This window comes from Pteropus alecto, unplaced genomic scaffold (genome assembly GCF_000325575.1).
Source record: "Pteropus alecto unplaced genomic scaffold, ASM32557v1 scaffold131, whole genome shotgun sequence".
Classification (NCBI taxonomy): Eukaryota; Metazoa; Chordata; class Mammalia; order Chiroptera; family Pteropodidae; genus Pteropus; species Pteropus alecto.
Window position 1 is genome coordinate 18,190,586 of NW_006434709.1, and position 24,988 is coordinate 18,215,573.

The 24,988-nt window shown below is 35.2% G+C and overlaps 1 protein-coding gene across 2 annotated transcripts in view; it reads right to left on the reverse strand.

Annotated features, from left to right (window-relative positions):
- The window catches only part of PPP1R21 (protein phosphatase 1 regulatory subunit 21), a 51,789-nt gene that overhangs the window by 24,390 nt on the left and 2,411 nt on the right, over positions 1-24,988 (reverse strand). Inside the window, exons 2-12 of one of the 2 annotated variants that reach the window (XM_006909609.3) lie at positions 18,938-19,006; positions 16,102-16,248; positions 13,840-13,941; positions 12,374-12,538; positions 12,130-12,188; positions 11,028-11,122; positions 7,269-7,321; positions 6,619-6,768; positions 4,208-4,309; positions 4,032-4,120; positions 1,739-1,875 (exon numbers count right to left, since the gene is read on the reverse strand). In XM_006909609.3, the coding sequence (XP_006909671.1) occupies positions 1,739-1,875; positions 4,032-4,120; positions 4,208-4,309; positions 6,619-6,768; positions 7,269-7,321; positions 11,028-11,122; positions 12,130-12,188; positions 12,374-12,538; positions 13,840-13,941; positions 16,102-16,248; positions 18,938-19,006 (1,168 nt within the window). Of the gene's footprint in view, positions 1-1,738; positions 1,876-4,031; positions 4,121-4,207; positions 4,310-6,618; positions 6,769-7,268; positions 7,322-11,027; positions 11,123-12,129; positions 12,189-12,373; positions 12,539-13,747; positions 13,942-16,101; positions 16,249-18,937; positions 19,007-24,988 lie in introns of those variants that run through there. The other variant, XM_025045146.1, reaches the window with a different exon arrangement.

Below are 24,988 nucleotides of genomic sequence, written 5' to 3' on the forward strand. Positions count from 1 at the left end.
AAGAACAGTCAATGAACGGTGCTGCGACAACTGGATAGCCATATGCAAAAGACGAGCTGTACCCTTATCTCACACCATATACAAAAATTAATTCTAAATGAATCAAAGACCTAAATGTAAGGGCTAAAACTATAAAACTCTTTGAAGAAAACATAGGGGTTAAGTCTTCATAACCTTAGATTTGACAATGGATTCTTAAATATGACACCAAAAGCATAAACAACAAAAGATAAATTGAATTTCATTAAAATTAAACTTTAGTGTTTCATCATCAAGAAAATGAAAAAAATAGCCCACAAAATGGAAGAAATTATTGCAAATTACATATCCAATAAGGGACTTGTATCTAGAATACATAAAGAACTCATACAACTCAATAATAAGATAAATAACCCAACTGAAAAAAATGGAGAATAGATCTGATAGGCATGTCTCAACAGAATACATACAAATGGTCAGTAAGGACATGGAAAGATGCTTGACATCATTAGATATCAGGGAAATATAAATCAAAACCACAATGAGATACCACTTCAAAATATCAGTTAACAATAGGTGGCTGAAATTAAAAAGTCAGATGATAACGACTGTTGGTAAGGATGTGGAGAAATCGAACACTGTTGGTAAGACTGTAAATTGGTACAGCCACCTTGGAAAACAATCTGGCAGCTCTGCTAACAGTTAAACACAGAGTTACCATAAACCCAACAATTCTACTTCCAACTATATAATATGCCCAAGAGAAGTGAAAAGATATGTCCACTCAAAAACTTGCTCACAAATGTCCATAGCATCATTATTTATAAGAGCCAAAGGATATAAACAACTCAAATATCTACCAACTGATGAGTAAATAAATAATACGTGGTATATCCACGTGATGAAATATTACTCTGCAATAAGAATGAAATAGTGATATATGCTACAACATGCATGAATCTTGAAAACATTATAAGTGAAAGAAAATCACAGATGACCATATATATGATTCCATTGATATAAGATGTTTGAAATTGGCAAATCTATAGAAAGAAAGTAGATTCTATTGTTGCTTAGTGCTGGGGAGGGGCAAAAAGGGGAAATAAGAGGGCGACAGCTAAAGTATAAAGGGTTTCTTCTTGAGATAATGAAAATATTGACTGTTGTAATAGTGTACATAGCTTTGACTATACTAGAAATTGTACACTTTAAGGGGTAGGTAGTATGATGTTAATTATATGACATTAAAGCTCTTATAAAAAACCACAAATCACAGCACCAGAAAAATCACAATATTTTTAAAAACATCATTTAAAATGAGATCCATTTAATTACCTGAAAATATTCTTTTCAAATTAGACCAAAGGGAAATACATGGTATTTTTACTATTAAACCTCCCCTATGCTACTTGTTGGAAAGTTTCTACAAATTCTTTTGCTTGGCCCATCTCCATTTAAAAAGAGGAAAGAAAGAAATGGAACTAAAATTCACTGCATGTCTTCAATGTCTAATATTGTACATTCTTAATTTAATTTAATAATCACATTTGCCTCTATGTTATTAATGAGAAAAGAGGTGCTGAAAAGGTGATTTGCCCAAGTTCATAAATGTGTAAAGGGCTGGAGGATTTGAATTTGAGCTTTTCTTACTCCAGATCCTAGGCTCCTCTCACTCACTCAAGCTAAATCACCTCCCTTCTTCCAGCCTCTTATACTCTTAAGTTCTTCAAGCTGAACCAAGAGCGACAAACACACTTACTTGGCAAGGCGAGAAGTTTGACATAAGTCTGCAGCTTCTCAAACACAGCTGTCATCTTTTTCATGTCCTGCGACAGCTCTAGATTCCTGGCTCTTAACGCAGATGTACAAAGAGAAGATTCACATTCTTCTTCTAAACTAGGAATGGGCAGATATTTTTAAAGTGAGCATCCTGAAAAATTTTCAATTAGTTATTTAAAAAAAATCTAAATTCTCAAAACAACTATATATCCAAAAAGAGACTTTATAAAAAATTATCTAATTTATAAGGTTCCATTTTTTATACCATGATGTATACACCTGCTTGGTGCAAATGTCAATGGAGTCACAAAGGACTAAATGAAAAAAAGATAAAGGCAGGGGCCCATTATCTTTTCATCCTGAGAACAGCACAAAAATGCTTCCTTTAAAAATATTTTCAGGACAAAAATATTTCATGAACTAAATTCCTAAGAGAATTTATTAAATAAGAACTAGTAAAGAAAATCATTAAGAACTCTTTTTAGTATATTAAATTGCTAAAGCCATACAGATCGGAGAAAAACAATCTGTAGACTCAAATCTAAAAGTAAATGGTTAACATTCATAAAATACATCATATTGTTTTCATTTTTTATATGGTTACTGTGGAAAACTAATTTATAAGGTTAAAAAAATCATGTGGACTCTTAAAAAAGAATTTATAAAATGTGCAGGTAATCAAGTAAAATGCTTTCTACACAGCGCTAGAGGAGTTATTAACACAAGAATGATAATCATATCCATTTCCTTTACCTTGCCAATTCTTGTCTTCTACTCTATTTATAGCAGACAGTTTCATTCAATACTAAGCCTATCTACTACTAAGAATATGTCATCTTGTCAATTAGAGTGGTATTCAAACCAATGACCAAAAAACTGCATAAAAACATGAATACCTGATGAGGCTGGGCAAAAAGGAGATGGGACAGAACATTCTAGAATAGAAAACTTAGATCAAGAAAGGACTTATCCAGAATTTTTTAAAATGCAATAGTGAAAAAAATAAAGAAAAAAAAGACATAACTGTTTCAAGCAGTAAATATCACTTTATGATGGTTCTTAAACAGATTCTTCTTAAACATAAGCCAAATCAATAAGATATATATATTCAATTTAGTGTTATTTAAACTCCTAGAATCAATTTTCAAAAAAAAAACTTTAATTATACTGAACCATAACATGTAAGGATCTGAACGAAACTGTAATTCATAATTATTAAGTCACAATTTCCTGATTCCTAAAATTTTGTCATATGCACAAATCATAGAATACAGTTACTGAAATATCTTGTTAGGTTAAAATTAGGAAATGAGATGGTGCTTAACACGTATTATTTTTTTAATAATAAAATTTCATTTTTTTTAATGCCTACAGCACTTGGTATTCCTAGATGGTCTCCCATCCAAGTACTAACCAGGCTCGACCCAAATTTCATATTTTTGAAACATTAAAACCTACTACTTTAGCTTCATAAGGGCTTACAAACTATAATTACTTATATATTTTCAATATCTGTAAGCAATTCATTTACATATTTTCTAAATCTTATTTTGCAATATACTATAATACATGTATGTTCTTATTTCTCTTATGTTCTAGTCATATTATTCTTTGATTTTTTTCTTAAGGCTAAATCTTAGGATGAAAAGATTTAGAAGAATTAGGCATCTTGATAGTTCTAAACCAAAAGTATCAAAACTTTCAAGCAGTATATCAAACTTCCAGTTACATAAATTATTTTCTCTTACCTTTCCAGAAATATTTAGGATGGAATATTTAAGATTACTAAATAACATATCCTATGAGTGCTACAGCAGATGAAGTTTTTATTTTATAGCTTAAATAAATGACTAATAATAAAAATAATGTACCATTTCAAAGAAACCTAAGAATTATATATCCAAATGTAGAAGTTAGCTTTTGTAATCCCCACCTAGATGTTTACTGCCAAAGGATAATAAACATCCCAAGCTGAAGTATTTTTTTCAATAAATGTGTCATTCACAATCATTGAAAATACTGATTCACAAAGCCTTATGTATTTATAGTAGTAACCACTGTACATAACTAAAAACAACTTAGCTGATGGACAATTTAAATAAAAGTTTACAATGCTTAAGCATGGTTTTCCTTTTTCACAGGAGTCCAAATTGGTTGTGCTACAGAAATGTCAGGCAGATCACAAGAGACACATATCACTATTTTATTAATTCCAGTGCAGGTCGGGTGACACCCACAATTCCCCAAGCTCCTTGGCCTTGAGAGGTAAGTACCTTTTTAACTGATAAGGAAGAATCTTCCTAAGAAAACATATGTAAGAGGTTAAGTGCTCTGAGAAAGTTTTCAATTTCACAGTTGTTTCCTAGAAAAGAAAAACAATTTCAAGGTTAACAATGTTATTTGATAAAGAGGAGCTCCCCGTTCCAGGAGTAAAAAAGAAGAAAATTACCAGGACAGTCACAGTATCCTCAGTAATACTTTCAAATAAATGAAGCATTCCTTCCTCAAGAGGGCGGACATAGGACGCATTTTCATGGAGGTATTGTGAGAACTATGTAGAAAAGAAGAAATAGTGAGTTAGATTACTGAAAAATAACAAATATCAACATATTTGTAAATGAACTTACTAAGTTACAAACCTAAATTCTTTTAAAAACTTTTTTTTGGGAAATTTAGTCTTTATACAGAGATTCTCCCCTCTAACAGACCTAGACACTATCCCCAAGTTCCCATCTAATTTCGGACCTAGGAACTAGAAGAGGGGTGACAGTTAACAACCAGGCAGGGGAGGAAAGGGGGAGTGGATTACAATCCAGCACCAACAGGCCTTCTTTCCTAAATGCCTGCTTTTCCATAAGGGTCCTAGTTTTAAAAGAAATAAAAATTAAAGATTTGAAAACCAAAACTCTATAACAAATTTTTGTGTTGCGTACCTAATTTTTTAAAAACAAGTCTATTAAGGACGGCTTCTTATTTTTACTGTGTACAATGTTCAGGGTTAACAAATTCTAGGAATGTAATTATCCAAAAGAAGATATAAAAGCATTAATGACTATCACTAATACTTTAACATTTACAAAAAACTAATTCAGTATGAAGAATAATTCAGAAGAAGATCCTATAGGCAGTTAGACAATTTAGAAGGAAGAAATTAATTTTCATTTATGAAATATCTCAATTATCTAAGTATTGTATAATGGCGCAAATTTCAATTTCTCAGGTTAGAAGTATAAGGTCTCATTCTGCAGAAATGTGATTTAATTGGCCCTACTGCAAACTACTCAAACATATGCCCCTGAGCAATTCACTTAACCTCTTCAGGCTTTAATCTTTAGGGTTGTAAAGATGGACTCTAGGCTTACAGTTATAAATGTCTACTTTATGATTCTATGAACAAGATTAAACACTCTGGTTACCTTTTAACAAATAATTTCTGACTCTTCTTCGATATTATAGACTTACCAGAAAAATCATATAGGGCTTTTTACAGGCCAAAACACCAAAGGTAAAATATTGAGAAATATATGAATTTTTCAAAGTAATGAAGTATTTCAGACAAGACTAACATATTTGATTCTCACCATGTGGGCATAATATGACAACAAGTCAAAATAAAATTCCAGTAATGGACAAAAGAACCAGTATCGACTAGAAAATATTTTTTGATATTATAAGTATAAAAGAAAACATAATTACATTAAAATGTTGCAGTATTGTTTTTCTTATCCAGATCTTTTGACAGCTTTTTCCACAGTGATACTAAAGAATATTTCAAAGATCCAGAATTTAATTTTTATGAACTTCAAAAGATTTGTGGAGTCAAAAACTGATGAAAACCAAGCACCTACTAAAGTTTCTTATGTGTAAGCCGTAATGATAAGGATGATGTGAGCTAACTTTTATTAAGAGTCGTTCTTAGTGCTTTACATGTATTATCTCATTTAACCTTCATATGTATATATCTGTAAGGTAGGTAATCTCATCCCTCATTTGAAAGATGAGGAAACCAAAGCACAGAGAGATTAAATAAACTGCCCAAGGGGCTTAGAAAGTGGCAGAACTGGGCTGGGACCCCAAAAGTCTGACTTCAGAGTCCAAGTCTTTGCTATACTAATCAAATGGCAATTAGGGGATCCGTGCACATATACACTATTCGATCTCTGGAACTACTACTGCTTGATGCACAAAAATAAGCTGGGAAGAATCAGTTAAGTAGAAAAAATGGCATGACTCATTTCAGACTGCCACATTATGAGGCACTTAGAGCACACATTTATAGCAAGATCCCTCCATTTCTTCCTATGGGGACCATCTACAGATGGCCCCAATGACCTCTGCCTCCTGCTATTTGTGGCTCTTTGCAGTTCCCTCATGGACTGCCTAGGGTTGGTCTGTGTGACCAATACAACACAGCAGGAAGTGATGGCATGTGACTACACGGATACTCTCTATGCTTTCCTACTCCATGATTTTGCTCATGTCTTTCCAATTCTTCTAGGGGTAAAAATACCTATCCCATTTCTCTCTTCCTATTCAAATCATGCTCATTTTTCAAAGTCTATTCAAATTGCCAGACTCTCAGACACTGCCAACAACAGCAATCTCCCCTCCTTGATGACCTCTTATCACTTACTGGCCATACCACTCACTCACACTAAGGTCTTTTAACAACACCCTAGTATTTAACTTCTTAAGAATCTCTATGTTTGTCATATTTTATCCTGAGGGTAAAGACTACGACTTAATTTTTTTTTTCCATGCCCTCCATAGTATCTGGTTGATACAGAGAAGTGGTCTGAAAATAGACATGATCTCTCTCTATTTATTTAGGTCAGATAAAAGGTATTTTGAGTTGTTTACCTTCTGATTCAAAGGCGATATAGTGTCAATGGCAGAATCAACAGGAAAAATCTGAATCCTCTGTTCTGTATAGGTATGAAAGTTCAGAAGAGCCATCACAAGATCTTGAACAAAAGCCAGGGCCTGCCCGGCAATGTCCCGCATCTTCAGCTTTAAAATGAAAAATATATAATCAACTATCAAATTTTTATTCTCAAACTACTTTATTAAGATTACTTTTAGAGAAAACATTTTAATTCTAGCATAATTATTCCTTAATTTATATTTATTTGTTCCTACTTGGATTTTAGTATTCCCATCTAAGTAAATTAGAAAGCCACCAGTTTGGGCAAATACCCCTCTTCCACTTAACCAAGACCTTTTAAGTGAAGGTCCACCAACCTAGAAGGAAGTCATGGCTCATAAAATTAGTGCATTCCATAATTCAGTTCTAATGTTATCAGAAAAAGAAGACAACAAAAATCTATATTACTTATTAATTCAATAAACAGTAGGTTATGCACTTTAAAAAAAAAAAAGTATGAAAAAGTAAAGCAAAAGTTAAACACAATGGTTTAGTGTATTAAACAGAAGCCCAAACAGCTAATTTTTGTTTCTGAGAAGTTTGAAATGCACATTGCTGAAAACAAAAACATGTACTTCATCTTTACCTGATGTCTCCTATTATGGAGTGGAACATTCAGAGCGTTATATTGACTATATTCTACAAAACAAAAATGGATGTATGTTAAACCTCTAATTTTACATTTATAGAAAAAAAAGCTTAGTTACAACATAACGATCTGCAGCAAAATCATCTTTACCTAGAATTTAAAATTATCAAAGCCACAATTACAGTATAGGAGAATAATAGAATTTATAAAGAATTAGTTGTTTCTCAGATAAAGTAATATACTTTTTTACCTTTAGAATAAAAAAAAAAGGAAAAAAAATCCCTGTGTTTCTGTTTCTAAAAAATCATTTCGAAAAGTTCTTTGGGGCCTAGCAAATAGATTACTTAGAAAGGCTCATGATCATGTTATCTTCACTCATTCTTTCTTCTGAAATACCCTGCATACAGCTGCCACACTAATCATCCTAAAATACCATTGTTGTCATGACACTAATATTTGAAAATCTATCACTGTCTGCTACTGCTAATCCTAACTTCTCTGGGTTGGTTTCCCTATCGTTCTCACAGTTCTCTCCTCTACCCTAGTCTGTCATCAATCTCTGACAGCTTCCCAATACCTGGCCTCACACTTCTTTGTTCTCCATATTTTAATGACCTTCGCCCTCTACTAATCTCTGCACACCATTTCAACCACTCAAACCTTCACTCCTCTGCCTGTAGTGTCAGTTAGAATGATCCCAGTGCCAAAATCTGATTTGGAAAGTCGCTAATACCATTCTTATCTAATTCTCTTATGTTTTCAATTCTATTAAATCAACTTGGTCTCCAGTCCACAACCAGTCTCTATTTTCCTATCAGTCTTCTTAGAGCCTTGCTTGTTTTCCTTCCCAGCCTGGTCCACCATTTTCAACAATGTTCTTGCTAACGCAAAACCTGATCAGGGTCCATATTCTACCTAACTTAAGGGGAGTTTTGACATTATTTAGCAATCCATGATTTTATCGCTGTGTCCCTATCATACTTCCATGATTTTTACTCCAAACCTTTCCCATTTTAAGCATCTAATACCATTCATTCCTCTCCTTCATGAGTGAGTTGGCCTTCCCTACAATGCCAAGAAGACTAAAGCCAAAGCACAAGGGGTTCCTTCACTCCCTACCCTCCACCTCAGAATCTATGGCTTCATATGTCCTCTACTCAGCTAACCTTCCTCCTAACCCCTAGCAACAGCTCCTCCCTCAGGGCCTAGTCCATCAATAACCCCCTCCTTCCTACATCTTCAAAATTACCTCATGACAAAAAAAAAAGAAAGCATTAATTGTAACTTAACTCTATCTCTGCAGTGATTTTTCCTACTTTATTTATATCATACTTAATTCTCTGCTCTCCCCCACCCCTTGCACACACGACCTTTTCTTTGACTCCACTAGAGTACTGAGCTCTCATCCTTTCCCACCTCTTCCATTCCCACTGTTCAAAAAACAGCATGTCTTTGCCTGTTTCCTCAACATCCACTTCCCTTGTGCTAGCAAGCTAGTGTCCACCTCTACCATGCACAGAAGCAATTCTTTCAAAGGCAACACTAGTTCTCTCGAAGTCACCAAACCTAGTCGCCTTTATTGTCATTACTCTACCTGACTTCTCCACAGCAATGAGTAGAAGTGACTGGCACCACCATGGCGAACACTCCCTTCTCCAGCTTCTATCTCACCTTCTTTTCCACCTCCACTTCAGCCTCTCCTCTTCCTGATCACTGTCAAGGAAAACTCTCCGAGGATCCTACACAAGCCTCTTTGCACTTAGTACTCCTTAGTGCCATCACTCTCAACAGGGGAGATCAGCCATCCTAAGAGTGTCGACATCATTTCCTCTCTGAAGGTCTAGGCTTTTATTTGTTAACGCAACACCAGTAGATATATACATATACAACAATCTATCTGACAGAATGTTAAACACCAAAAAAGTTAACCATATCATCTTTCCCATAAACCTGCTCTTGTTTGCCTCTTGATTTCTGTCAACTACACTGCATCTTTCCACCATACTGCCTTCTCCCTCTCTGCTGCCTCCTTGCATCTCCCTGACAACTCGGGCTCAAGTCTCCATAACAGCATATCAGGACTATCATCACAATAGTCTGGGTCCCCTTTCCCCATTCCAGGTTAGACCCCATTCTTGCTAGATTTACCTTAGAAGTACACAAATCTCATAATGACATTCCCTGGATCAAAAGGTTCTCCAACAATACCCACTGCCTTGTGAATTAAATCCCAGGTCCTTTCCCCAGAAATCTGGGTCTAGTCCACCCACCCTTTTAGAACCTACTGTCATTGCCTTCCACATCCCACTCACTTTGGTCCCCTTTCATACTTTACTATTTACTGATCAATAGGCCATGACAACACCTTTTGTCCTATGTACCACAGTCCATGCAATTCCCTGGCTCATTCTCCCTCATCTCTGCCCAGTAAAACCTACCCACGCATCCAGGCCCAGGTCGAAGCACAGTTATTCCAAAAGGCTTCTCCCAAACAACCCCACCAGCAGTAATCTGTCCTTCCACTGAAACCCCAACAGGTTCTCTATGGAATAGTTTAGCTTACGTTATAGACATTTCTATATATTATTTCTCTTCTACTGGACTATGAGTTCCTTGAGGGTATAGATTTTTGTTACAAATTTTTGCATCTTTTATGCTCCCTATCCATCTGGGCAAATGATCTCTAAATATTTCAGAACTAAAACAAGTAGCCCACAACAATATGAGGATCTAAAGCAAGAGAAAACTAGTATTGGAAAAAGATAAACCCAAAAAGAGATTCAGAAGAAAATTATTAGAACCTGATGACTAACTGATACAAAAATTAAATGGAAAATAAAATGCCAAGGTTTCAAGTCTTGTAGATAAAAGATTGCTAGTGCTATTCACACTAATGTAGAAATTAGGAACAGGTCTATTTCAGAGGAATTTAGGTTTCTAATATAATAATGACATGTGCTGATCTTAGTATTAGATCAAACTGCTACTTTTATTTGGTGTCTTTTCTTTCTTCTTTTTTTAGGTCTTCTCCAAGAAAAATTTTAGGGGAAGTAAAAAAATTAATTTCAATCATGCGATTGTAAAAAAAGAAAGCTGTACTTATTTGAATATAATTTTCAAAATCCAAACAATTAAACATTTGTTTTCAAGGTTCTGATTTAATTCTTGTCTAATGGTTACTATTATACATGTAAGTTGATTTTTTTAAGTCCTTTTTATTGCTCTTGGCTGTATAAATTAGCAGGAAGAACAGGGAATGGGATTTATCCAAGTCATCTCCCTATCACTGGGGATTGTCCAGGGGGCAGCAGATACCAGGCTCAGAAGATCTACCTCCCACCCGCTCCACCATGAACAACTTTTCTTGTACAAATTTTCAGGTATTTTATGTATAGGTTGGTTTTTACCTTGGGATATGGTAAATATACACAATTTTAAAATGTGAATTTGGGTTTTTTCCAAGAAGGCTGGTTTTGGAGTAGTTACATGACAATTTAAGATTTCCTATGGAAAAAAAAAGAAAAGAGAAAAAAGAAAACAGAAGAAAATGAACAAAAAATTTTTAAAAACTCCCTATGAAATATGAGGGCCCAAGCTGATCAAAAGAACAAAAAGAAAGCAGCCTTCTGTTTGGCCAATGAAGTTTTTTGCTAAATTGATTAGAAATTATTTTAATTAGTTGGCTACCACAGAGAGGTTCAAAGTCACAAATAGTGAAAAGAGGTTCAAAGTCACAAATGTACACATAATACCTACTTGTATCATTAAAAGGTACTTTTTCATTGATGATGGATAAGGATTCCTCTAATCTACCTGACAAATCTTCATGAAGATTCTTTAACTGTAATTGGCTGAGAGAAAAAAATATAAAACACATTATCACCAATCAGACAGTGGATTCTCATTTGCTTAACTCAACAGTTAGCACCAGATTTTCAGAGAACTGAGCCTGACATCTGGGATACTCTTGGTGGTAGAGAGTTATTAAAAGATGAAGATAAGAAAAATAGTAAGTCTTGATTCTAAATCCCCTGGAACTTCTGTTTAATGATGTTGAAGTTTGAAAAAATTTATCATAGTCTCAGTATCTTATATAATCTTAAATTTATTTCCCCAAGCGCAAAGTAATCTCAGAGTCACTTCAAAATCATAAATGTTCTCTTTACGACACATTTGTTCAAGCATTATAGTAAAGTTCTTTTTCGAAGTATTATATAATTTTTTCCATCAGTTCAAAATCAGCTAACTTTCTTGATTTTGATTCTATTATGAAGTATACATCTAAACAATGCATGTTATTCTACCAAAGCAACTAAATTGAAGAAGCTTACTTGACCGAGTCTATTAAAACCTAAAACAGTGTATCATTTAACAAACAAATGTTTAAATAAATAAATAAATAAATAAATAAATGTTGGAGTAAGCTTTTACCACCAATGATAGGCAGTATTTTAAGATTTAGGTATCTCTAAATTAGATCACATAACTTCTATCTTATTCAAAATGGGCTGTTAAAAGGTTGGCACAGTGATTATCAGTCAGTTTTCCTGCCTGGGATTACCAGAGGGCTCTCTCTTTAGTGTAGTCTGAAACAGAAAGTATCCGGTCCTTAGTACAGAAGCCCCAGAACACTATCTGCCATGGCCCAAAACATCTGTAGGCTCAGGACTAACACACAAGCCACTCTATCCAGAATGCGTAAGGCCCAAGAGATAACAGAATTGAAAAGAACCCTGGAGATTACCTACTCCCATCTCATTTCAAATGAGAGAAAACAAAGACACAGGAGCAGCTAAACCAAAAGTCAGGTCTTCTGATTCTTACTTCAGGGCCCCTTGGAATTCACGTTTCCACATACCATTCTTCTGTTCGAAGCCGACATTCCTTGGCCTCCTTTTCTAGAGCCTGAGATTTTACCTGAATTTTAGAAGAAAAAGAAAAGCAGATGGCTTGGGCTATAGTTGAGAGCACACTTAGGAGACACTGCAGGCAACAATCTCACCTTTAATGACTAACTTTGTGCTCTATTAAGCGCACAAATGATTTATTTTACAAAAGCCTTGACTATTTCTCAAGGTGCTCTCACCAACAGTGGGGCTTACTTCTAGTTTAGCCTTGTCGTTCTGCAGTTTCTCAATGGTTTCCATGTACTTCCGTGTCAGGCCATCAACCACAGCTTGGTGCTGAGCTGCATCCGTCTCCAGAGTGGCCAGCCGACTCCTCAGCTCTGCTTCCACATGCTTATGTTGTTCATCGGCTTCAAAAAACTGAAAAGAAAAGATCATTTTCTCTTCTCACAATATCCTAATATAAACAAACAAAGAGAAAAACAACAGCAGGGACTATTCACTGAGCAACTTCCATACGGTTCCAAATGCTCCCTAAGCATGATCGCAAAAGCATGATCACACTGAATCCTCACAGTATGTCAGAGGTGGTGCTATTGTTAGCCCTCCAAAATTTAAGGGGGGGCGCTACATAACTTGTCAAATGTTACCAAAATTTAAGGGGGGCTACATAACTTGTCAAATGTCTCACAGCTGAAATATAGTAAAACTGAGATCGGAACAACGGAGACCTATTCCAAAGGCTACACCTCTTTCTTCTTTGTCTCATAAATTTCTATTTCAAAGAGTTTCTGGCACACAGATAATTCAACTGACCAAGGTATAACCTTTCTACTAGGCTAACCTCCATAATTAAATAATCAAAATTCGAACAGATTTTACGTCAGTTTAACGAACTTTAAAAATTAATAAATACATCTAATTAAGTTTTAAAAAAAAATAAAACGTTTATAAGATGAAAAAAAATTCGAACAGATTTTATTTCTAAAAGGTAAAGGTCTTTTCCTTAATGAGCATTTGATACAAATTAAGAATTATGACTACCTAACACAAAATGCACTGAGGTCAGAAATTCATTTTTTTAACACTTCCAAAGATTGAGAATTAATGCATATTTTCCACTATTTGACTATGTCCATCATTTTACAAAAAAAAAAAAAAAAACAGGAAGCATAACTGGATACACTACACTATGACTCTTACAATATGCTGAATGTTTAGAGGCAAACATTAATTAGTCAACATTACATTAATATTTGAGGTCCTGCCCTGAGTGAGGCCCTATTCTAGGGCTGGGCATACAAAATCAACATTATCTATACCCTAGTAGGCCTTACAGACTAATAGATGTACAGATAAAAACCAACTAAACAGTAATAAATTAAAAAGCAAACACTACTTATTGATAAGCCTCTATCTAAATGATCCATCCATTTATTTCCTATATAAAATGAACAGTGCCCAGTATATTTCTCTATTGTTGTTACAGTTATTCTGTTATCCTCTAAACAAATGTATACTTCAAAGCACATGTCCATATTAAAAAATATATGAGATTTAAGAAATGAATAAATAATAGTGACATATATATCTAGCAACCATAGGAGACATTAAAACACCCATACATACACGGAACACTCTATCTTGAATTGGTTTTTCCACATTCCAGATCATATGACCCATTTTTTAATTCATATGGAAAAACAGAAAGATCTTCTCACTTGTATATGCAACCGTTCATTCTCTTCTATCTTCTTTTGCAGATCTTCATCGAAAACACTCTTCTGCTCTTGACTCAGCTGAGAAGAAGAGTCTCCACTTTTCTGATGGAAAGAATAAGTTATGTCCACATAACTTTCATCCTTTAGAGAGAAACATCCTAAGGTACACAGACTCTCTATCACCTTATTAGCTTGTCTCTTCTACATGTTCACCATTCTCAAACAATTCTGCAAAAGGTATACAGTCCATCATTTTTTCCTATGTGACATACAGTCCATCAAATTTTCCTATGTGACACAAGTTGAAACTGCAAATATTGCAATGGGCAGGAAAGCTTAAAAAGAGAGAGAGGAAAAAAAAAATAGAACAGATAAGGCTCGCTATTCTTTGCAGATGAATTCAGGAGTAGTTCTATTGGAAGACAAAGAAGACCCAAAAAGCTAGCGATATAAATATTCTTTTGGTTTGGGCAATGACAATTTTAGCAATTCCATTAGTCTTGAACTGTTAAACTCCTCTAAGATACTATAATAAATTAGTTAACATTCACAAAGATAAGTTCATACAAAAGTTCAGGTAAGTTTCTAGTTAAAAAATATATAAAGCTGTTATAAGCGGAAGGAAAAAGCTCAAAGATGATGAAAAATACCTTCCTTTTGCTTTTTTTTTTTTTTTTTTAACCAATATTAACTTTTCTACACAGAAGAATAGCACTATTTAAAAGAGCCAATAATGAACATTTGTTTTCATGGAATACAAGAACTGAGACTATTCAAGGGACAGCCTAACAATGAAACTGTGTTGAGACATCCTTTCTCTGCTTTTCTTATGCCCTCACTCCTCACTTCAAATGAAGTCACTTACTAATCCAATGTGAACTAATGATTAGACTAGCTATATTTTTAAAAAAGAAATTAAATATCCATCCTGTTTGGGACATAAGAGGTACAAAGGAGCACTGCTGAATGACATAATCTGGGTCCTCGGTGCTTCCAAACTTGGAAAAGTTTAACATGAATTCAGAAGTGCTACCCTTACACCTCTGCTACAACCACCCTGGGAGGGGACCTCGCTAAGCTGGGGAGCACAAGTGAAGTATAGATAGCTATTCCATCTTCAAGGGTCTTTCAGAATTTCCAGAGCACGTGTATTTTGAGACAGTTTTCTAAGTGATTCTAATACATATCTGTTTTGCCCTCTCAGTTCCCATTCGAAAATTACCACTCTAGAGAATTCTTCCATGTAAAGAAAATGCATATAGAAAGACACTAACATATAATTACATCAACTGCCAATCATATGGCAAACACAGTCCTAGGCACTTTTACATAATTCCATGATCACAACAAAAATGAGAGTATCATCCTCATTTTTCTGATAGAGAAACTGAGGTTGCAAGGCTAAAAAAAAAACAAACTGCCTGAAGTCATAGAACTATAAATGCCAGACAAAGAATTCAAGGCTGAGCTTTATTTCAAAGCCTGCACTCGTCCTTCCATACTGTGCTACTACTAAATTACTGTGGGTCTTCTTCCCTCCTACCATTCTATTATTACTGTCTTGAATCTACACATTTCGGGGTGGGGGGGTTCTACACACAAATACACACACACACACACACACACACACACACACACCCACACCTTAAAGATTCAATCACTAGCCCTTACCCTCAAAAAAAAAGTAACTTCTTAATCACCAAATATTCAAAAGTATCGGATCATCCATCTTAGAGCAGTAAGAATCTTGCCTCACTATATAAACCATAGGGGAAAAGCTTAATTTCTACATCTTTGGACAAGAATACCAAATTGGCCTCATAATAAAAAGCAATAAGAAAAAATACCTGCAGTGAACTTACAAGCCTAAAGTATATAACTGCTACTTTCACATGAGCAGTTACACTTTGACAGTATTTTTCATTTTACTTGCCCTACCTTGAGTTAATGGAGATTTGGTATTAACTGAAAGGCATCAATAATTTTGACCAATCTCAGATATTCCATTCAGTTTTCTTAGCCACTAAATCAAATAAGTACATTTATTCCCAATAAATTCTTTTAAACTCACACTCATAGGAAAATGCCTCTAATATTTAGTACATATTAATAGCAAATATCTGGTTTCTTGACCCAAAATCTAGGTGTCATAATAGAACATTAGAGAATTTGGAGATAAGGTCTTCTGTTACAACCATGATGGCCTAGAGAATGTCTGTAACTAATGACAAGTTCATACTAACTTGCTCTTATCTCACCTACCTTGTTTTTCTTGCCTCGGGGTTCACTTAGAGCCAGTTCATCTTGAAGCAGTTCTACTCTCTTGGCAAGCTGCAGATTTCGAAATGTCAAACTGTCCATTTCCTGCTGTAATTTTCTCAATGACTGATCCTTCATTTTTAGCTGTTCCTACATCAAAGTAAAAACAGATCGTTCTTTGTAATTTAGCCTGAAGGTTTAAAAATAATGAAAAAATTATTGTGTTTCAACAAAATATAATCAACACCAATTACTTTAGGGAATTCAAGTTGTATGTTTATCATTTTAGTTCCTATGTTTTTAGCTTTATTTTGTGACAAAATTGTTTTTTGACCAAACTAAGTAAATTTAAAAATAAAAAAGTATGTATATCAGTTTAGTATATACTAAATTGATAGTCATCAACTTACAGTACAATATCCACAACTATACGTTGTTATATAATGCTGTTACATATGAGTTTGGTAGTGAGAAGACAGAAAGCCTGAGGTTACAATTTTATAAACTTGAAGTTTTAAAGAGAATCTCACAATTATGATGCCTTTCAGTAAACAAGAACAGAAATACAATTGTACTCATTTTTTTCTATAAATCCTCCCTGAATTTTAAGTCAGTTGAAATGAAGTCTTTTCTTAATTTTACTTTGAACTATTCTAATTTGTCAAAGATAAAAATCATTGTTATCCGAACCCAAGAATATTTTCAGTTGCTGTTCTGCAACAATTCATTTTAAAATTAAGTGAAAAGATACACAAAATCTAAAATCTAAACAACGCATCTTGTACCTACCATTCTGTACTGTTTATACCGTAACAGGATTAAGAAAATGGGAGTCTTGCAAAATATCTAGTGTCACTATTTTTAATAAAATATTATTCTAACTATATTTTACTTAGGACGTTCTGACATCTTTGTGTTCACTGGTAATCAAACACTAATGGTGATATACTACTGTATATTTAAAGAATCAAACTTTTATTACTTTCACTAAAAACCACTGTAAAGCTAAGAAGAGGTCAAGTTTAAATGAATAGGTTTACTAAAACAGCAAACCTAAAAACCATCAGCTGGTATCTGCAGTCTACTGACATTATTTACATGTTGAGAACAGGACTAGAGGGACAGAATAATGTTTCTATTAAGCAGAAAGACGCTTTTCTTTTCTACTGTTTGTTTGTAAGCCCTTAATATTTACCTGAAGTTCAATGGTAAACTTAGGCCCATCCCATGTCTCAATTATCATATATTTCAAATTAAAGAAATTCAAATGAATGAATGCTACTGTCTCCAACAACCCACTGAAGAGGCAAACCCAATATAATCAAAAGCCTACTATAACAGAAGACATCCTAACATTCCTGTTGAGCAAACCGGCAAATTGTCATTCTTACTATAATTATGATGACCACTGCAATGAATAGTAAAACAAAAAATAATTGCTTTACATTCTTATTATTAGCTAATCACCCACTGACTAATGCTCCAACTCAATTAACCAATCAGTTTCAGGAGACATCTATCCCAATCTCTCTGCAAATCCTAGTTTCTGCAATGGGGATGACAATGTTATCTGCCCTCATGAGTTGCTCTGTAGGCTGAGATCATGGATGTAATGTGCTTATTTAGGACAATGTTTGACAGTCAAGTGAGTGCTCAATAAATAGAGCTGTCACCATCACCAATGTCACCACCATCAGAGTTACTCAAACACAACCAGCAACAGGGGAGTATGATATACCAGAGTGGGATACAAAGACAAGCTAGGAAATACTTTGCCCAGGAATAGGTTTTAAACATCATTAAGAGAAATAACGATCATTCCTTTAATAATTTAGGCAGAATAATAAGTTGACTAACACACCTTGACTACAAAGCTTATTTTTCATTATCTTGGTTTGGGCGCAGAGAGCTTTGGAAGTATGGGTAAGGTGTCCTGAACGATCTCTGCCCTGAGTCTGTGGAACAGCACCCGAGGAGGGAGCACTCCCAAGAGGCAGATTTCTCCAGTAAAAGGTCCAACATTGGCTAAGTAAAACAATCTGCTTCTGGGTCTTGATTACCTGAGTGGAACTACCCAGCATACACACCAGTTGGGGGCAACTCTACAAAGAGATAAGGGTAAAGGGAATCCTAATCCCTTTGGTGTAAAGAAGGAGCAAAGGAGAGAGAGCAAGAATGAGGCAGGCAGTATATTTAACCGAGAATTGGCCAAGAAGGAATCTATATCCTAGAATTAATTTATCAAATTCAAAATATCACTAAGCCATATTTATTGCCTACTAGAATGAGGGAGAAACAAATTCCTACATATTTCTCCCCTTAGTTAACAAAGATGCTGATGATAAAATGCATCACTCAGTGTCTCTTGATTAACACAGGTTATTACTATTAAATAGCTCAACCCAAAAGCAAGATTAATGGACTAAATGATTCACACTTTCGAATCCATTTATTAGGAGACAACCATCTGCTGAATGCTGGATATAGAAACATGAATATGATATTGCCCCCCTCAGAGTGCTGTCTACTGATTTAAACAGATAAGAAGCCCCATTAATTCAGATGAATTTAGCTAAATAAAGGCCTTGAAATATAAGAGAAATGCATTAGATAGTCAAATAATACATTTTTGTAACTTTTAGCTCAGGAAATCGAAGCACATCATATTCATACTGAAGCAAGTAGGAAAGTTAAACACAAAAAATATATTACTCATTCCTGTACCTAGTGAATCAGCATCAGAATTGCGACTTTAACCCAAACAACCAGCCAAATTCCCCGTTTTGAGCATTACCACTCACTCGCTTAACCCTCACAATACAACTGTCTTGTTGCATACCTTTAAAGCAGCAGAATTTGCCTGTTCATCCACAACACCTTTTTTCAGGACCTGATTCTGTGCTCGAAGCTAAAACAGAGTAAGCGATAATTAATTTTTAATACAAAGCAATCACTTAAAACAAGAAAATCACTTAACATTACAGGAATCGTTATGCTGAGTAATTATCTTCTCACATATAGATTTAAAAAATATTAGCCTGGAGGAGGATAGTAGGTATTATCATTCTGCCATTTTACAGATATGGAGAGTGCCTGAGCTGCCAATAGCATAATACTAATCTGTTGCAAATTGAGACTAAAATCGAGGTCTCTCAACTTCCAGGACATGGTTCATTCTAAGAAATTAAGTCACCTCCCTAAATAAATACTATTTTCCTTGAAACTCTAGCACATCATTCATCTCTAAAACACATATAATTGGACCAATAATAAGAATTCTACAGAAAATCAAAGTGTAGGTTATCAACATACCCGGCAGGACACTGGGCCTAATATTAGTCATATAAATGTCATCAGGAATGGAAGACTTGTTTTCAGGCATCAGCTGAGGCAGTGTATGAAAGCAACTAAGAAGCAGGCTGAATTCAGAAATTAATAATAACAGCAGCTAACTTCTGAATGCTCATTACATACCAGGCACTGTTCTAAGAGCTTTACATGTATTATCTCATTAATCCTTATAACTCTATGAAGTAGGTACTATCTTATCTCTATTTTACTGATGAGCAAACTGAGGTACAGAAAAGTGACAATGCTGAGATTCAAACTCGAGTCAATTTGACTCCAGAGTCATAATGCCATTAGACAATACTACCTACTATTTTATAAAGCTACATATAAATGAGAAAAAGAGTGAGTTGGGGCGGGTGGGGGAAGCCTTTGAAGAGGTAGGACTTGGCTATTTTTCATAGCTAATTTTTAAATTGAGGTCTAACTTTATTTTACATAAAGTAGGCAAATCAAAAATTATACAGCTTGATGAATTTTCATCTGTGTATGCATCTATATAACCACCACTGGCAGGGCTTTGAAAGATAAAACTTGAGCAGTAAGTAATCCACTTCTGCAATAAGAGGAAAGTTCTCAGCAAAGATAACACAGAGCACAGAAGTATAAATATACCAGTTCAATGTAATTAAAGCAAAAGGTTTACAGACTAATAATCTGAGGGTTCAGACCATTAAAGACCAGGTTCTTCTCTGAGAAACTAAACAAATGGGATGATTTTATTGAAGAGCTTAAAAAAATCTAAGTCTGCAAGCTCAGACCTGTCTCCTGAGAACAGAAATGACCTTTTTCTATGTCAAAAGAGCAGGAACATTTGAATATTAAAACAAACTGAGTATCTGAAATGCAACAGAAAATTTAGCTAAAATTTTCATGAAGAAAAGCAAAATACTGCAAGATATTCAGTTTAAATGAGTGACTCAAAAGATGAACTTCTATTTCTAGAAAGTTAAAGATCGCAGTTCGCTAACAACAGAAAGAAGACCCAAATCTTCCATTCACTAGAAATATAAACTTGGGAAATTCACTTAACCCTCTGAGTCTCAGTTATATGGTCTATAAAATGAGTAAACACATCTACCCTATCTTCCTTCTTCTGAGGTTGTTGTGAAAACCAGATAAGAAACCTATGTCAAAACACTTCCTAGACCATAACGTGCTCTACAAATGGAAACAGAGCTCTTATTAGAATAGAATATAAGGGAGAACAGATATATTTATAATAGTTTGCCTGTATAAGGCATTGAGCTAAATGATATTGGGAAGAGAAAGAAATAAAAGTGGTCTCTGTTTTCAAAGAGCTTACAGTTTAAAAGGGAAGATAAAAAGGTAACTGGCAATCCTAGTATGTTCACTTAAAAAGAAAAAAAGCAGTACAGACATTAAATTCTCTAGAACCGGGAGTGGCAAACTAAGGCCCACTGGTCAAAATGGCCTGCAACCTATTTTAAAGTTTTACTGGAACAAAACCACACTCATTATTTAGGTATTATCTATTGTTGCTTTTGAGCTACCATGACAGAAACAAGTAATTTCAACAAAAACCATATGGCCTCAAGCCTAAAATATTTACTATTAGGCTCTTTACAGAAAAAGTTTGGGGACCTCTGCTCTAGAAGTTAAGAAATACCCCTTTAATGTTGACTTATATCATGCAGTATTTCACTTTTTAAGCAATATCAACATACTCTTGGATAATGTGCTAACAAAGTAACAGAATTCAATAAAAACTTTCAAACCCATTTAGCCAAAGACAGCAATACTACTTGGATATTTAGGTTTCATTTCATACCCCTGTTCTAATTTTGATCTATGGTCTCTTACATGTCTTCTTTGTGTGGTATTCAGAAGCTCCTAATGACTGCTTCAAGGCTTAAGGATGAAGCTTGAACTCAGCTAATTTTCTGTAGGACCAGAACTATAGCAATTAAAAAAAAAAGTGGGGGGAGAATCATGGTTCTGAGGTCTGGTGTGGACACTGGAATGACAGCACAGAATAATCTATGACTCCCAGTACCTTAAAAAAAAAAAAGGCACACTTAAAAGATACCTAGAGCAAACTGAACAGCCTACTTTGTTAAAAAGCAAAAACAAACAAAAAAATGTTCAAATTACTGTTGTTTGGAATTTAATCTGATAACAAGAAATGATTTTGATTTTCCTTTGGAAAATACTTTTTGCTACATTAGTAACAATTCAAAAACAGTTTGAATGAAACTGCTTAATATGAAATGCAGCTTTTAGAAATATTTATCTAAAATGCCTTTCTAATGTTTAGTAGGTAGACAAGGATGACGATGATAAACCATATATTCCATTGCCATGTTAAGTACCCTTTGTCGCATTTGGTGTTTTCCTGCATTTCAGCATCACTACTGCCACACTTCTGCATTACTGAACCAGCAGCTTGTCAAATGCTGATGCTGCTGTGATCGGTCTGGTCTTTTAGAATCTGTCTCCTCACCAGCATTCACCAACAGAGGGGAGGCAAATGCCCATTGTTCCTGTTTTAGAAACAGATACACCATCACCAAATGGTTCCTAATGCTGTTAGGAGACTCCAATGCACATAGAGGTAACTGAAAAACAAATGCCCTGGTCTCCATTGGGACAGGAAAACTCTCCAGAAGATGATGCTGCCTATTTCCAGCAGCTGTGCACCAAGCTATTCCATTTCCTTCAGCAGAGGAACAGTACCTTTGAATCCCACGCTAAAGCGCTTAGTCTGTTTACACCTTATTTTCCATTGTGTTGTAATCTTATGATTAACCTTACCTTTACTCTGAAAGCACAGCCCTTCCTCATTTTGACCAACCAAATCCCAGCTGTTTAGTCTACTTCCTACCTCTGTCCTACTTCCTCCATAAATTTTTCCTAACTACTCCCTGTGGTCTCCCTATGATCTACAGTGAGCTTGCCCCTCAGTTCTCTGGCATTTACCAGTATAGTAACAAAACATCTCTTATTAAACTGGTTTTAATTTTACTTTTTAAAGTAGTAAATTTTACATTTACTAATTTATGTATGATTAATGATTAACTTATGATTTCTCTACTTATCTCCCACTTGCCAACTAAACTATCCTTCACAGTAGAGACTACAGTATAACTCCTCTATCTCCTGCCTACAATGAAAGATCAATGCTATGGATAGAGAAGGTATTCAATAATTTTTTAGATAATCAGATTAAATACTGTATACAAAAGGTGTTTCAACATAACGCATTATACAACTATAAGAGACTGTCATTACTTTAACAGTCCCTTCTCCAAAGACCCTTCTCCAAATGCTTTGAATCTCATGGTCCTACTGGACTCAAAGTATCCTCAAAAGCCCTGAGCCTAACTCTCTAACAACCACTGTCCTGACCTGTTCTATGAAACTTTGGTTCAGGAACAGCTCAGCCTCAGTGAGGCTTATCACAAAGCTGTTTCTCTAGGGACAGAGAGTGGCAGAGAGCCAACTATGATCTCTCTCATGCCACTTTGACAATCTGTGGTAGGATAATTGGTCCAAGATTAAGGATTTACAAACTTCGATCACAAATTGTTAGAAGAGTTTGTGGGGAAAGCAATGAATCATCTATAAACATTTTCTGGAGGGGTATAAAGTATCTTTAGACTATGTATTCTACGCATTAGTGGCTGAGGTTATTTTGTCATTGAGGCAGGAAAAAAAAACCCTCTCCTCTCAGACTTACCCTTTTTCTTGCTCCTGCTCCTGTTCCTCTGCAGGGAAACGCATTGGGACAAAACCCCCAAGCCCCAGTCTAGCTGCCCCATCAGCGACTTGGATGGGTAAGTCCGATGAATTAAAGAGGAAGACTGGGATACTCCTTGTCTTTCTAGGGCCTTGCTAGTCCAAGTGTGGTCTGTGGACAGCTGCAACAGCATCACCTGGGAGCAGAATCTGAGGCCCCACCCAACCAACTGAACCAGAATCTGCAGTTTAACAAGGTCTTCTGTGAGTCACATAGACATTCATGTTTGCGATACACTGATCTAGGAGCTAAGCTAACAGAGCAGCAAACAGCTACATGTACCTATTTAAATTTAAATTATTTTAAATTAAATAAAATCTAAAATTGAGTTCCTCAGTAGCGCTAGCCACATTTCAAGTGCTCAGTAGCCCCACATGGTAGTGGTTACCCTACTGGACAGCACAGATACAGAGTATTTGCACTCTCATGGAAAATTCTATTGGATAGCACTTAACACAAAGCTATTTTCCAATCCAACTTCAGTCGTCAATCCTATACATCAGGGTGAAAAAAAGCTGATACTTGATTTTAATCCCAGCTCCTGAATCTGTTTCTCTTAGGAGGGAGAAATTAATCAGGTTTCCAGGCCCTACTATCTGGAAAGCAAACACATAGAATCACAACTGGCCCTTTCCCAGTATGAGTAGTTCTATACTAAAAGAATAATCTGAAAAGTTCCCAAAGGTGATATCCTTTGTAACTAAAAGCATCAATTCCAAAGTAAACTGTTAGAGAAATAAAGGATGTCTGATTTTCCCATTGGTTTTTATGTTTTGAAAAGAGTTTTTAAAAGATTACTTTTGAGCAAAAGCTACAATACTGATATCATTCCTTGAGCAACCATTCTCAAACTCTGATGTGCATCCAAATCACTGTGGAGGTTTATTACAACATAGATTGCTGGTTCTGACCACCAGTTTCAGATTCAGTAAGTCTACGGTGGACCCCAAAATTTGTATTTCTAACCTGTTCCTAGATGTTAATGATGCTGATCCAAGGGCCACGTTTTGAGAACCACTGACCCAGAGTAACACAAATACTGGAAAGACAGAACTTGAAATGTGCTTACACATGTAGTACCAAGCAAGAGTGCAGGAGCCCCTACAAAGAAAGCAGGCTGAAATCAAATGAGCCAAGACTGAGTGCACTTAGCTTCCCTTCTCTATAATGAGCTATACCAGAGCATCAGAAGAAAAGCAGGTAATAGATGAAACACCAAGTAAGAAATGGTCTTTGATTCATCTTCAGTGCACTAAGGCCCTAAACAGCTTTCCCTCGAATCTTAGAGAAGTAGCCTCCATCTATTACCTATTAAATTCATAAACCTCTGAAAATCAGCTTCTACATATCTTTCCCTTTCCCCAAACTCCATTAAACCTGAAATTTTAAAAGCTTCCAATGATCTCCTAATTGTGATTAAAAAGGATATGTTCAGAAATTTCCATCACATTGTCATTAAAAGGATGAAAAATGGTCTGGCCCAAAAGGGGGAAAAAAGCTCAACTCTGGCAGACTGTTACAGTCTCTTTAGCATCTTCTCCTCCTCTTGTCACGTCCTTCCCCCAAGTGTTCCTCAAAAAGTCTATCTAAAATGTTCTTCCCTAATTAACTCTTAAAGTTCCACTATTGTCTTTATGGGAATTTTTCCAAAAGCTCTGGCCTTTGTCCCAACTTTTAGGTAGTCCATCTACACCAGAAATTTTCAGCAATTACTCCAATATTATCCCAAGCTACTAAGCAAGTAAGATAGCTTTAATATGCATTCCAACCCAAAAATTCTAT